Source organism: Alligator mississippiensis, chromosome 5 (assembly GCF_030867095.1).
Source record: "Alligator mississippiensis isolate rAllMis1 chromosome 5, rAllMis1, whole genome shotgun sequence".
NCBI classification, from domain to species: domain Eukaryota; kingdom Metazoa; phylum Chordata; order Crocodylia; family Alligatoridae; genus Alligator; species Alligator mississippiensis.
In genome coordinates, this window is record NC_081828.1 from 15,494,649 (window position 1) to 15,510,296 (window position 15,648).

General features: G+C 44.7%; 1 protein-coding gene across 2 annotated transcripts in view; it reads left to right on the plus strand.

Moving 5' to 3' along the window:
* The first annotated feature begins 906 nt into the window (after positions 1-906).
* The window catches only part of ATG4C (autophagy related 4C cysteine peptidase), a 36,096-nt gene continuing 21,354 nt past the window's right edge, over positions 907-15,648 (plus strand). Inside the window, exons 1-5 of one of the 2 annotated variants that reach the window (XM_006274704.4) lie at positions 912-1,008; positions 7,819-7,995; positions 9,207-9,337; positions 12,206-12,289; positions 14,068-14,301. In XM_006274704.4, coding sequence (XP_006274766.1) covers positions 9,262-9,337; positions 12,206-12,289; positions 14,068-14,301 — 394 coding nt within the window. In that variant the 5' untranslated portion in view covers positions 912-1,008; positions 7,819-7,995; positions 9,207-9,261. Of the gene's footprint in view, positions 1,009-7,818; positions 7,996-9,206; positions 9,338-12,205; positions 12,290-14,067; positions 14,302-15,648 lie in introns of both variants that reach the window. The other variant, XM_006274705.4, reaches the window with a different exon arrangement.

Below are 15,648 nucleotides of genomic sequence, written 5' to 3' on the forward strand. Positions count from 1 at the left end.
TGCCATTGGCCCTATCGGCCCATCTCCTGGGACACAGCAAGAGGCAAAAGCGGAGGGAGGGAAGGAGCCTAGACATCCCAGCTGCAGCAGCAGTCAGAGCAATAGGAGCAGTGGTGCCAGGTATGTACCTGGGTGCTGAACCTTAACTTCTTGCTGGCCACATGCAACCCCTGGGGGCCACCAGTTGTCCAGCCCAGATGACAATGATAACCTAATAATTTATTATTATTATTTGGGGGAAACAGTGCGTTATCCCAATAGATTTAATGAACAAAGCAGTAACACAAGAGATGTAACATGTTGTCTGTCAAGTCCATTCTCTCTACTCTTCCTTAAAATATTGCTAAATTTGCGGCTCCAGATTTTTTGTATCAGGGAGAGCAACTAGGGACAGAAACGGCCTGAAGAGCTGTAGACACAGAGCTGTAAAAGGGGCTGAGCAGCACTGGAGTTGTACTGGTTCGGGGCTGTCTTTTATTGGGCCAGCGGTGCCACTTGGGAGAGATGTCCGACAAGCTGTCGGGCATAAAGTGGGGTCTGGGCTTATTTGTTGCTTTGAGGAAATGTGAGCCGAGGCCTGCCAGGAGCTGGTCTATCAGCCTCCCTTAAAAAGGGAATTCACTGAGAAGGTAACAACTGGTTGCTTGGGACAGAAAAGAAATCAGGAATGGGAGGGAGGGCTGCAGGGTCCAAACCAGGGATCCAGAAGGGGACTCGCAGCGCCCCCTGCATGACTCAAGAGCCTGTGGATGCTGCCCCCCCCGACCCTTCGGGACTACAGCCCCCAGCATGCCCCGCGCGAAGAAGCGTGGCGGCGGGGGGGAGGAGAGGGCGCGCGGGGCATGCTGGGGGCTGTAGCCACCGCGATCCCTCCCGGAAGTGGCTGTTTGGGGTCCCGCGCGGTGCATGCTGGGGGCGGTAGTCCCCGCGGTTCCTCCCGGAAGTGGCGGTGCTGGGGGTCCCCGCAGGGATGAGTGAGCCGGGCCCCGCCGCCGGCGGCTGACCCGGGTGAGCGGCGGGGCCGGGCCGGGCGGGGCGGGGCGGGGCGGGGCGGGGGGAGTCTCCGTGCCCGCCCTCCGGGCTGGTGGCGGCCGGGCCCAGCGGGAGGAGGCTGAGAGGAGCCGGCGGGTGTAGGGTCCTTCCTCTTTCCCCTCCATCCAGGCCCTGGGCAGCCTCCACAGGCCTCCTCAGCTCGCTCAGGGCCCGGCGTCCTTGTTTTGAGCCGGTGCCTCGCTCCTGGTCCTGTTTCCTGGTTTTGTTTGTCGGGTCGGTGTGTCCCCATGGGCCTCCCCTATTAACAGGGACTTCATTTGCCATGGGCCCAGGATTGTACAGGCTCCCCTCAGGAGACGGGGCAGGCGGCACCTTGGAGACTAGCCGGGTCAGTGCGAAGCGTGCGCCTCTGAACCGCCTAGCTGCAACACACCCTGCTTTCTGCCGGACTTGAGACGAGCTCGGCCGACCCCCTTCCTCCCTCCTGCTTTGGCAAGCAAATTATTCGTCGAGCTTGGAAAAGAGGCTCGTGCCTCGGGAGGGTCTGGCCTATTTGATGCGTGTTGGGAGTGTGGGGCGTTGCCCACCAAGTAAAGCTGAACGCGTCCCTTAATCGGGGGGCTGCAGCGTGCCCATCGAGCGATTCAGCAGACAAAGAAAACGGGGATGGGAGCAAGGATCAGAGGTTCAAAACGGGTGTGCTGAGGGGGGGAAAGAGCAGAGCTAGTGGGATAGCGTCCGCTGGCCCTCGAATGAGTCTGAGGAGTGGATGCTGCTCAGTGAAACGTCCCAGAGATGCGAATGGACTAGGGACAAGAAAATGACCCCCCCCAGTCCCTGGTGTTGGGAGCAGTCGGGTTTTTTTTTTGGATATGCCCTTGAAGCATGGGCCGAAGCCCACCCAGCACAATGATAAGCTCCCCTTGGTAGTACAGGCCACTGAAGGGATATTGCTGATTCCTTGGGACAGCTCAAAGACAAAGCAGGGACGGGAGTGAGGGTCATAGGTTCAAAATGAGCGTGCCCAGGTGGGATACTGAGTAGAGTACACTGGACAGCGGCCACTGAGTCTTGAACGAGTCCAAGGAGCCACTGGACGTTACCCAGTGACACTGCCTGGAGATATGAATGGACCAGAGATAGGAAAATGGCCCTGCCATCCCTGGGGCTGGGGATAGTCTGGAGAAGTCCTGTTTTTTAATAATGTTAAGTTTCTATGGATTTGCACAGGCTCCTGGGAGGGTTCAGGTCCCTCATTAGGTGGTTGGACTTCATGATCTGCTCAGGTCCCTTCCAACCCCACCAACTACGAATCAAGATCTGAACCCTGTTGTGCTCGTGGTCTATAGTTATGTTGCAGCGTAAAGGCTGATCTATGCTTAAGGACTATAGCTCCCAGTTGTTGGTTTGGGGTGAGACTTTTCTACCAACAGAGAGAAGGCCTGGGACAAATAGTTTGAAAGATATAAAATGTTATATTGGTACCAGCACTTTTTGCAGCATTGTAACAGCATCCATACAGCTAAGGGAAGGTACAGATTTATGGTATGTTAAATAAGCAAGAGATGACATGCATGCAGCCTGTGTTAGGAGGATGAAAAGTACTAAAAATATGAATGCAAAGCTTTCCAGATGTGTCCCTCTGACTGCAGAATGCAATACGTGCTGTTTATAAGGTCTGCACACTTACTCTCTGTTCTTCAAACACAAGTTTTTAAATTCTGCACAAGTGGATGTCAGGCCATGGTTCTCACCCGAAAGAGCTTCCCACTTGCTGCTGGTGAACGAGCAAAAGCAGAACTTTTCAGTACTTTCTGGAGATATTTTTAAGTTAAATACACTTAAGGTGCAGATGTGTCAATGTTGCACTTTGATTTTTTCTTCTTATACCAGTCCTATACCCTGTCTTCTTCATTCTGTGTTCTTTAGGACTTGTCAACTTTGTTCATAAACTGGCATGTAGCTATGGTGTGTTCTGAACAAGTGCATAAAAATTGCAGCCAGTTGTTTTATTGTGTACTGCAAAAGAGAGTAGTTTCTCAGAACCATGGAATACTTACGAGCCTTAAAAAACTGCAGTGTGACACTCCTGTTTCACGCTTTTGACAATAGAGTACTTGCTTTCAAATATGTTAGAGCTAACAAATCCCAGAAGAATCAGTAGTATCACCCTTCTTTCTGTATAGAGACTAACAAGTTCAATTTGTAGATGCAGGACACTTCTCCTTCAACTGAAGGGCTAAATGATAATTTGAAGCTGGGCAGAAAAAGCTCCTAAAGGTCCGTCTGTCAAAAAATTTTACTCAGTATTAAATCCTAAATAGATAAAATGTTCTGTCTTTGCTAGAGAGAAAAAGCTAGTTCTCTTCACCTGCCCTTCAAGGACACTACTCTGTGAATACCCTTTACATTTATCGGAGTGTAATTTATTGACTGTCTTAATGTGTGGTTATGGTTAGAAAAGTGACTCTGTAAAAATGACATCTTGGCATTCTATATTTATTTTCTGTCAATGACTTCTATATGAATTTTCCTAAGTGTCATCACTGCTTGGTTCAATCTCTCTTTTCTGAGAAACAAACTGGAGGTTTTGATTCTCCCTTTACCTATAAAAAAACCCCCAGAATTCAGAATTTATTGAGTGATCTTTCTAGCAATGCATAAAGCAGAGAGTAGGTTAGTGTCTTGCTCTTCTATAGCTAAATTGGCTAATAGGAAAAAAAATTTTGACCCCCTCCCTCCCCCCCGAATAACTGGGGGTTTGAGACCACAAGAGGCAGACAGACACCTATATGTGTAGAGTTATCTTCTGACGTTCTACAGTGTCAAATTAGAGTAATAATATTTCTTACCAGATAACTTGCAAATTATCACAAAATTAGCATAAAAACATAGAACCTTATTTTTTAGTGTGGGGTTGCATGTCCTTGATATGACTTTCACACTGTCTTTTCCCTGATAATAATTACATTGAAATCAGTAAAATTGCTGTCACGTCTCATACTGACACAAATGGGGCCCAATATTTTTCCCCAAAATGAAAGAAATGTGACTACTTTCAATTGATACCCTTTTAAGTAGTATACAAAATGGGGGAAGAAGTGAAGAGGGATAAAAAGGAAACTCTGCACAAAGGTGGCAAGCCTCTTTGAAAAGAAACTGAGATTTCTGCTTCTCTTCAAAATACAGGTGTTTATTTTGATTCTGGAACCAGTCAAAGAGAGCTTGTATCATTATTGGTTTGCACGATGAGACCAAGGATTACCCTAAATGTTCCTTGTCTTTGATTATGAGAAAAGTAATTGAACCAAACACCACCTGAAAAAGCAAATATTTCTCTGTTCTGTTAAACAAAACCACAACAACTGGTGTTCTTGTTACTTGTCCAAGCAGTCTTATCTTTTCTTTCCTCTTCCCCCACACCCCAAAAATGCAGCTGATTCATCAACAAAAGGACTTTGAGCTGCTTGTCCCTCTTTATAAAATTTAATTTACAGTGTTTCTGTTAATGCAGTAGATGACGATCCACTTCCAGGTTTGCGTGCCTGAACCAAGCGAAAACTGATCCCCAAATCCTCTCTTCCTGCGGCTGACAAGGTTCTAGCAGACCATTCTGTTCAAAGGGAAGGAAAAACAAGATAGGGCTTATGTGCCTGGGAGATGGTTCTTACTGTATTTACTTCAATATAAGAAAACTGCCCAATAATTAGATATTATATATGTAAAATTTATAGAGGGGCACTGATACATCAGTCCGTTGCATCGGCACCAATAAAAGGAAAATTGAAATTATTGGCGATCAGCTTTTTCTGGCTGATGTGGCCGATAATGTCACCAATAAATGCCACATGCATGCAGCCAGGAATGCAGCTTGGCAGCTTGGAGAACAGCAACTGGCCAGTAAGTTTGGTGTGGGGGAAGGGGCAGGGGGAGCCACCAAAGTGAGGGAGGGAGTGGGGGGCCAGGGCTATGCTTGGGGTGAGTGGCAGCAGTGCTGGGAGGGAGTGGTATATGGGGGGCTACGGTGAATTTTGGGGTGGCTGTAGCCCCACCTCCCAACACTTCTACCACTTGCCCCACCCTTGCCGACCTGAAGCACAGTTCCAGTCCAGTCCTCCCACCAGGAAGAGGCTGGCCCCGAGCTTGCAGCAGGCAGTATGCCCTTGCCCTGTACACAGATCTGGGGAGCACGTACCCTGCATGCCTTCCTTGGGGTGTGTGCAGCAGCGAGAGCTGCCTCTCTCTTTCCATCCCCTGCCTCCCCCCTGGATGAGCTGCCTACGACTCTGTCCTGTGCATCACCCCACCTAGCCCTAACTCCACTTCCTCCCTCGCTGTGGGGGCCCAGATATGCCCCACCCCCCACTCTCCTTCCCTCCCCCACACCCCTTTCCCCCAACAGACTTACCAGCCGGATGCTGCTCTCCAAGCTGCTGGGCTGCATATCGGCAATTGGATTGGTATTGGCCTATAATCGCTGGTCAATAATTAGCTATCAGTATTGGCCCAGGAAATCTTTATTGGTGCACCCCTAATAATTTACAAATTTTGTTACAATTTTTCAGGTATACCTCCAATTTTTGGAGGTTTGACTTGAATTTGTCCCCCTCCCTCTGCTACAGCAGGGTAAATAAATCTGGTGGGTCGGGTAGCCCCCTTGACTTTTGCCCTCCACTCCCCCAGATTTCTCTCTCCTGCAGCTCCTTCTCCCCTCCTTACTATCAGACCCTGCTCTCCCTAAGCACATGGAAGTGAAAGACAAATTTGAAAACATTTACCTTGAAATAATATACCTGTTATAATTTGCATGTAGGTAAGTTATAACCGGTACCCATAGGCTTAGTTCATCCAGAATTAATGTAGTTTACCATTTTTTTTTAAGTGCTACAAGTTCAGCACTGGTACTCCATAAGCACACTTTTTACCTACTTATATATAGTACAAACTATGCATGACATTAGTCTAAAGCTAAAAGGCTCATGATTTACCATATACTTCATTTGGCTGGATCCTAGCAGAGTCAACAGCATTTCAAGCCATGGTGATCCCGCAGCTCAGCTCTGTTCAGTATGTGTGTGTACTCTAGATATCCTGCACAAAGGATCCATGTGCTAATTAGCCACTAGTCATGACTGGAACTGTATGTTCCTATCACAAGTCCTGGGATCCTCCAAAATTTATATGTAGATACAGTGCAGGGCAGACTGGTCTGGCTTCACCTCATGAAGGGTGGGGGTCACACTAATCATATGCGACAGGCTGAGGAAGGGGGCAACAGGGATTCTGGGTGAGCTGTTTGGGGTCCCCCGTTTGGTTTCCCAGATATTTAAGGCTGATGAAGAAATATGAATCATTGGAAATGGGAAAGAAGGGCACAGACAAGTTGTGGGAGAGAAGAGGAAATAGAAGTGTATTCAATAGAGGTGCACCGATATATCGGTGGCATATCAGATTGGATAAAAGGAACATTGACATAATCGGCTATTTTGGGCCAGTGTAGCCGATTAATGTCATTGATAAATGGCACTTGCATGTATGCAGTTGCAGCATGCACATGGCCAGAAACGCTGCCGGGCTGCGTATCAGCTACCGGATAGGTATTGGCCGATACGACTGGTTAATAAGCAGCCTTTGGTATCAGCCAAAAAAGTCTTTATTGGTGTACTCCTAGTATTCAATGTAGTGGCTCACCATGATTTGAAAGAATCAGACTGAGGGGGCCTGCATGCAATGGGCACTACCATATATTTTATTCAGATGGGCTGCACTATCAGGTGTGGCAGGAGGCGGGTGTCAGGACTGGCCCTGGCCCTCCTACTATCAGCCTAGAATTGCAGCATCTCCAGGCCTGGTGCCAGTTCCATGTGGAGGGAACACACACCCATTTTTTAAGGGCCACACACACACACAAAAAGGCTCTCATCAGCATTTTTGGCACCAAGGGAGGGCCTGGTATTGTAGCACCTTCAGGCCCAGCGCTCATTCCCACAAAAGGTTCCCATCAGTATAGTTGCCCAATATGGACCATATGTTTTATAGTCATGCTCAGTGTTAGGTGCATTTAATCAGCTTCATAGCTGGTTTCCATTTACTGAGCACATGGTGCTTTTGGCAGCAGTTTAATGATAGACAGTGTGTTTAATGAGGTTTCCTTGTATGTGAATATAAGATAAGGGTTTTTTTTCCCCATATCGGTTGCGGGGAAAATAACCTCGTCTTGTATTCCTGCTCTCAGATGCCAAATCCTAAAGGTCCTAGGAAATACAGTGCCTCTGCCCTTTGTCTATAATTGGTTTGGGAGCTCTGTTATCTTGACGTCATGCTTCCATTGCAATTGTACTACTAAGACTTTTCTTGGTGTTAACTGCCATGTATTGAAACAAGTTTACCCAGAGTTGTGAAGGGAAATATAACACAGCGTAGTCCCTTCCCTATTTCTCTTTAGATCCTGAACCAATGGATCTTAATCCTTCATTGGTAAGGATAAAAGTGGCTCTTGGTTTTTATACTTTCTCTTAAAGTGAGAAAAGTGTATCCAGTGTCAGGTTGCTGTGTGCCCATATCTTAAGCTGATTCATTGTAATAGGAAGCTTTTTTGTTCATTAAAATGAGATGGAGTGAATGGCTTTCCTTGGCTTAAGGAGGCTGACAGTTGCAATGATGTACCTGCAAAGCTGACTAACAGTTTTTGAGCTCAGTAAAGTTTGGTCTTGCAGCAGTAGCTGTTCATCCTCTCAGCTACCTATTAATTTTTGGTCTGTTTAGCATGGGCAAAGAAATTCTCCTGAAACAAGCATTTTAAAATACATTTATTTCTGGTGAAAGGTGCCAGCTTGACAGCCATGGAAACTGAAGCTCTGTATTGGCAGAACATATGTAATATGGGCAGCAGTATTGCTCAGTAGCAACTTCCTTATTGATTAAGTGGCACTGATGAATTACCAAGGGAGTTCTCTCCAGTTGTTCTAGACCTCTTAGGAGAAGAAGAAAAATCATGTGAAGGTAATATACAGCTTTTATATTCTATAAAGAAATAGAGGGGGCTAGAATTATTTTTACAGTGACTTACAGTTTGTGAAAGTGCCAACAAATCTGTGCTACATTTTGCATTGTTTGATTGTTTTTATTTCTTGAGGAGTTAGCAAGTAACTTTAAAAATAAAAGTGAGTTAGTCTGCAGTGTAATGGCGGCTGCTTTTTTGCAAGAAGTCTAGCTATAGTGTTAGAGTGAGAGACACTTTCTCTTTTGTACAAAATGAAAGTAGAAAGAAAACTTTTATTAATGCTATGCATGCCATAATGAAAAGAAAAGAAAGAGGAAGCTGCTGTGCAGTGCTTGTGGAGGAAAGCAGCTGTGTGCAGTAGTAGGGAGTCCTGTACAAGTATAACTTGCTATACAGAATTACAAAGGTCAGAAGAAAATATTAACAGAATACTGTTGATTGATAAATGATTGTCTGTTTTAGGGGTTGGCAACATTTTTGAGTGCCAAAAACACTCATAACCTCAACTTGTAAGATGTTGGCATGCCAGGGGCGGATGGTGGGGGACCTATGAGGGTCCTGATCCTTGTTGTGGCTGCACAGCCCCAGCCATTCCCTGCTGTCTACCCTGAGGTGGGCATGCCAAGCAAAATGACTTCGCGTGCCATGCTCTGGCATCCATGCCAGGGGTTGCCTACCCCTGGTCTATTTCAATATATTTTATATTTAGTGCTCCTTACCCTGTATCCACCTTGGTTTAGAATGTCTCGTTTCAGTCTAAACCCACCCATAACAGCTTTTTAAAAAGCATGATTTAGTTGCATGTGTTCAGAATCATAGTTGTGAACAAAACAGTCCATATTCAATAATTATTCCTTTTCTTAAGACTCCAGGCATTCTCCTCTAACTACTGATTGGAATATGAGTTAACTTACGTGTGCCAGCGTAGATTATGTTCTCACAATCACTTTGTTGTGCAGTAGAGAGCTGTTGGAGAACATTATATTTTATTTAGCTTTGCATGGTAATTTTATTGGTGTATATTTGGAATTAAATGTTTTTATAACTTATTCATAGAACATGTGGTTGTTTTTCAGTTCCTGGAAGTGGAAGATTCTGAAGGTTTATGACTGTTTCTGGTCACGTTAGGCTTAAGTACCTAAGTATGCTGGCGATATTATACACTGTGTACTCTGTGCCCACGGATATGTTTATATTTTTGTTTTTACAGTAACAGAATTTAGTATCTTCCAAGACAGCGATGGCTTTTTCTCTAAATTTTGAATATGGAAGCCACAGGAACAGATGAAGTAGAAAAGCTAAAATCAAAGTTTATGTCTGCATGGCATAACATGAAATACAGTAAGTGAAACAGTGAGTGAAATCCTTGTATCAGTGAAATAAATGGGAGTGTCCCAAATGACATTATTGAGGCCATAATTTCACTCAGGGAGCATTCTCATTTAAACATTTCAATTAAAAATGTAACATGGTCTTTGAAATCAATGTCAATCATAAGCTTAACATCTGAGTAAATGATCTTGTTTAGATTGTCTCTCCAGTGAAATTTGAGGATCTCCTTTTTTCAGAGTTCAGACAGTTGCTGTATCAGAAGAAGAGCCTGTGGGAATAAACACAGGTGACATGATTTGTGTATGGCCTTAAACAGAGATATTACAGAATATCAACAAGAGCAATTTTGGTAATGTTTTTTGAAACAAAATTAGGACCTTGGGTAAAATTCAGGCTCCAGTTAAGAGCTAAGTTATGTTCACATTGGTAGTGTACTTTTCTGAAACTGTGCATAACTAAAAATATGATCAAAAGACAACAGTTAGCTTTTTAATGGTGAACTCCCAAACCCTAATGAGACTTCACCCTCTTTTCCTTCAGGCTGGAGGCAGCTCAAATATAACAGTGGGCTTCTGAATAATGTTTGTTTAATTACTCATATCTGGCTTGTAGAGATGCTCCAAGACATGGGTGGGAAAGATGTTTTTTTCCTTTAAAATAAACAAAGAAACTAGGAAATTTAGTGGTCATAACCTGTGATTCTTATTAGTCAAACAGCTTCCACTTAAGAAGAATTTGGGCCTAAATGTGAGAAATGGTTAATGCAGTGTTTTAATTAGGGGTGCACCAGGAGACCTGGCAGAAGAGCAAGCAGGAGGGGGCAGCAAAGGAGGTGCTCTCATACTTCCTGAGAAATCAGGGCAATCAACTGGTTACCTCAGTGCCTGCACACGAATGCACAAAGCCTGGGAAATGAGCAGGAAGAATTGGAACTTGGGCAGCAGTGACCACAAAATGGGCAGCAGTGACCACGAGATGATAGAGTTCATGATCCTGAGGAAAGGAAGGATGGCGAGCAGCAGAGTAAGGACCCTGGACTTCAGAAAAGCAGACTTCAATTTGCTTAGGGAACTCATGGACAGGATCCCCTGGGAAGCCAGTCTGAGCAAGAGAAGAGTCCAGGAGAGCCGGCTGTACTTTAAAGAGGCCTTAATGAGAGTGCAGGAACAAACCATCCCGATGCAATGGAAGACCAGCAAGTATGGCAGAAGACCAGCTTGGCTTAGCAGGGAACTCTTCAGTAAACTAAGTCACAAAAGGGCAGCTTATAAGAAGTTGAAGCTTGGACTAATAACTAGGGAGGAGTATAAGAGCATTGCTCAGGCATGCAGGGATGAGGTCAGGAAGGCCAAAGGGCAATTGGAGTTGTAGCTGGCAAGGGATGTGAAGGGTAACAAGAAGCATTTCTACAGCTATGTCGATAGCAAGAGGACGATTAGGGGAAGTGTGGGTCCCTCACTGAATGGGGGGAGGCAACTTTGTGATGCAAAAAAGGGTGAAGTGCTCAGTGCCTTCTTTGCCTCAGTCTTCACAGGCAAGGTCAGCTCCCAGACTGCTGCACTGGGCAGCACAGTAGGGGTGCGTGAAACGGGCCGTATTTAACTGGATTCAGATTCAGCCTGAATCGGGGATAATGCCGTAGGCTAAAGGCATATGGGGCTTCATTAGTAGGTATGTTGCTAGTAGGTCAAAGGAAGTGATTATTCCTCTCTATTCAGCATTGGTGAGGCCACATCTGGAGTACTATGTTCAGTTTTGGGCCCCCACTACAGAAAGGATGAAGACAAATTGGAGAGAGTCCAGCAGAGGGCAACAAAAATGGTGAGGGGAGTTGGGGCACGTGACATGTGAGGAGAGGCTGAGGGAACTGGGCTTATTTAGTGTGCAGAAGAGAAGACCGAGCGGGGATTTAATAGCAGCCCTCAACTACCAGAAGGGGGGTTACAAAAAGGATGGAGCTGGACTGTTCTCAGTGATGGCAGATGACAGAACAAGAAGCAATGATGTCAGGAGCAACGGTGGCTGCACGCATGCATGCGGTGTCTAGGGACCCTGCCCAGAAGGCATATTCTATTTATTGATACATTATCAGCTATACTGGCCAAAAAAAGCCGATAATGTTAATTTTCCTTTTATTGGTGCCAGTCCGATATGGCACCGATATATTGGTGCACCTCTAGTTTTAATTAATATTAAATATTCAAGTTAGGAAGTGGAAACATTAAGATAAGTCCCACAACTTTAATTTGATCCCCCTGAAGTTATGTATTTATTTTTCATTATGTTTCTCAGTGTAGTAAATAGATGTTAGAGTTCCAACGGCAAATTAACTTGGCGACTTTGCACATAGGCAGTATTTTTCTATTCCTTTTTTAAAAAAGCATGCAATTTAATCTTGTAACTCGGAACATACAATAAGACCTGCTGGATGTGCAGTATGGCTTCGTTAGGACTGCTGTTGGAAGTCTGTCTTTGTGTTTTAACAGAGTACCTGGAAAATCATGATCATAATCATTTTCTTGGTAGAGGCCATGTCATGCTCAGTTCATGCAAAAAGGTAGAGTTAATGGAAGTTTGGCCTTCTGAATTTCCTGCCTTTTTAGTGCTTACCTATACAATATTAAAATTGCAATAATATCTTGCACCTTTAATCTGGAGGTGATATTGTTATCTTTAATTATTTGCATACAAATCCATTCCAACTTCCTTAAAAAAAAATGGAACCTGTTTTCATTATTTAAAAGAAAAAAAATCAAATACCATAATGTTATCCAAAACATACCATAATGTTTCTATTAGTTTGGGTGATTTTAGCACAATTAAATGCTTTTGAAATAGCTCAATCACAAATTATCTTGTTTTCTTTGTCTCTCTTAGGTTGGGTATTGAAAACAAAAACTTATTTTAGTAGAAATTCTCCAGTGTTCTTGCTGGGCAAATGTTACCATTTCAAATCTGATGGTGAGTACGGAAGATTTAACTAGCTCCCATCCCATTTTGACGAACTCTATTAATATATTAATATATTTGTAATTATCTACCATTATCTTTATTAATAGATTATTAGAATTCACTATTTTAATATAAGAATACATTCTTCAGTTAGGTTTCCCAGCCTTCCAACTTGCCACATTCCATGCTGCATGTGCAGACCAGATAAAACACCTATTGCCAGTTCAGCCTTCAGTCTTATCATTTCTGCAGATAATTCTCTTGCCAGTAAAATTGGGTGTTAATTAGGGGTGCACCGATAGAGATTTTTGGGACTGATACCGATAGCTGATTTTTAAGAAGGCATATTGGCTGATACCGATCTGATTTCCAATACCAGCCTGGCAGCTTGAAGAGCTGTGTGCAGCTGGTAAGTCTGGTGTGGTGGAAGGGGATTGGGGTGTGTGTGGGGACAGATCAAGGCCCCTGTGGTGAGAGAAGAGTGGGGCAGGGGCTGCCCGGATGGTTGTGGGACAGAGCTATGGCTTGTCTGGGGGGTGCAGGGAGCGGGGAGGAGAGGGGCAGCTCCCACCACTGCATGCTACTCGTCTGGGAGCCGCTAGTCCAACAGTTCATCCGATGCTCATCCAGGAGGTCATGGGAGGATGTGTGCCTCTGGATATGTGTGGGGCGGGCTGGGGCCAGGGCTGCACCAAGCTCTTCCTGGCGGGATAGGGTTGGGCTCTAGGCGGGCAGTGGTGTTGGGGGGCGGAGGGGGCTGCAGCCACCCCAAAATTCACTGCAGCCCCCTCCCATCCCCTGTGTCCCAGTGCTGCCATCTCATGTCCTGAGCCCAGCCCCACCCCAAACAGATCCAGGGACACATGCTCCCCCCCATGCCCTCCTGGATGAGTGCTGGACAAGCTGCCAGATCAGCAACTCCCAGACGAGCGGCGCACAGCAGCGGGAGCCTCCCCTTGTCTGTGTCCTGGGAGCTCATGGGACACTCATGGGACCCCCCCTCTCCCAGACAAGCCATGGCTCTATCCCGCACCCTCCCTGCAGGGCAGCGCTTGCCCCAGCCCCACTCCTTCCTCATTGCGGGGGCCTTGATCTCCTCCCCCCACCCCCACGCCCCTTTTCTTCCCCCTCCTCTTCCACCACGACAGACTTAACAGTTGTATGTGGCTCTCCAAGCTGCCTGGCAGTGCTCCTCACTGCCTACGTGCTGTGCTGCAGCTGCACTCATGCACATGCCATTTATTGGCCAAATTATCGGCCATATCAGTCTGATTTCCAATACAGATAATTTTCTTTATATCAGTGCCAATCTGATATTGGATCAATATATCGGTGTACCTCTGGAGTTAATGCGTACTGTTTGTAACTATCTTCATATCCCTGAATGAAATTTATTCTGTGAACTCCTTATGAAATATTGGTAATACCGATATGAAGTAGCACCTTTGTTAACAGGTTTCTAATTGATTTCCCCCATGCAAATTTGCCCTTAAATTGAAGCCTTTTTCCAGCAAGCTTTTCTCATTTTGATTTTTTTTTTAATTTACCGGAACAAAGCAACTGTGGTCTTAGAATGGTCTTCTGTCAGTTGATAGATGCCAACTGAATCCTTCATTGTATTTACTCCTTATGTCTCTCCTCAGGTTTTCCTTCCTGTTGAGGTGGTGATGGATTCTTCCAGTGGCTTCCCATTTTTCCTTGATAGTAATATAATCTTACTGTCATTATATATAAAGAAAAGTCCTGTGCTGATTAATTGCAAAGTTAATATTGTGCCTATCTTACAGAACCCAGTGAAGCTTTTCCAGATGGCTCTAGTTGTGATACTTTCAACAAAGCAAGTTCAGGAAATGTAGAAGAGTTTCGTAAAGACTTTATTTCTAGAATATGGCTAACCTACAGAGAAGAATTTCCTCAGATACAGGGATCTGCATTGACAACAGACTGTGGTTGGGGCTGTACACTGAGAACTGGCCAGATGCTGCTGGCTCAAGGGCTTATGCTTCATTTTCTAGGTAGAGGTAAGTATACCAGTTAGATACCACTTTTGTATGTGGCAACAGGTAGCCTCAAGCAGCCAAATGTAGGTGTGTCTTGCTTTGTAAGTGGTAAATGAACATGCACTAACCTGCCCTCATTGCTCTTATTCTTAGCAGGACAATTTTGCAATATAAACCAAGAGCCTGTCTATACTGCAGAGCTATTTCTGCTACAGGTATGACAACATATGTAGTTCCCTAATGGAGATGTAACCTGTTCTGGCAGCAGAAATTGTGTGCAATGATTTTGCTGGAGAGGTAGATGCAATTTTTTTTTCACACCACACTGGGCAGGTCTACACAAGAGGCTTAATGTGCAGAAGACTTACTGTACTGCTCATTAGTGTAGTGGGCAAAACCTGTGCTAATGCACAGTAGAATAAGTCTACTGCGCATTAACATCACCAAAAACCTGTTAAACTAATGCTCTAGTGCCGATTACGGTGCATTAAGTTAGTACCTGTCATTACAGTACTAAACTTAACGCGCTGTAGTTATGGCATATTAATGAACGTGTAGACGTGCCCAGAGAGAGAATTCTGTATTAAGAGGTAATTGTGTGCCAAATTCAGAAGAATTGTAGAAAACCTGGGCATTTATGATGCTGCCTGCTACTTGCAATAGTTAAAAGTTTTGGTTTTGGCTAGTAAAGTACTATGGCCACCTCTTTTTTTTCCTCTGTCAAATACTTCAGTTTGTTTCAGCATGAAGTACCTGAAGTGTTTAGTTTCTTGCCCTGTATGTTCTTCACAGGTGTGCTTTTTGTTACCATTCTGAGGTTACCTGATTTTGCTCCGCAAAGAATTTTTTTTTCAGAAATACAGCTTACTGAGCAAAGATGCCTCTGCTTGTCATTGGTGCATTCCTTGTAAGCCTCCCCAGTGTAGTTATAGTATCTCAATCCCTTGTCATTGCCCTAATTCAAGGAATTGTTTGGAACTGTCAGGAGATTGAGGTTTAATATGAACTGCAAAATTTTGACAGCATGTTTAGGTTGGAAAATCCTGAAATCCTACTCCCAACCGTATATATGCAACTCTGCTAACAGATGAAGGCACTTACTGTTTTTGGTGAGTGGCTATAGTGACACAAAAATAGCCTTATGCCACCTTATACCATATTTCCACTAAGGGGGTTTGTTATGCTAACTGTGGCAGCCGCATAGTGCAGACAAGCCTGCAGAGTACACTGATAAGGAAAGTGTTTATTATTAATTTGACCTGCTAACCATCATCCGTGTGTAAATGGTTTATAAGATGAACTGTACAGGAAGCATAGTACTCAAAAAGTGGACTGGGAAGTGTTTTGCTGTAATGTTGATTCATGAAA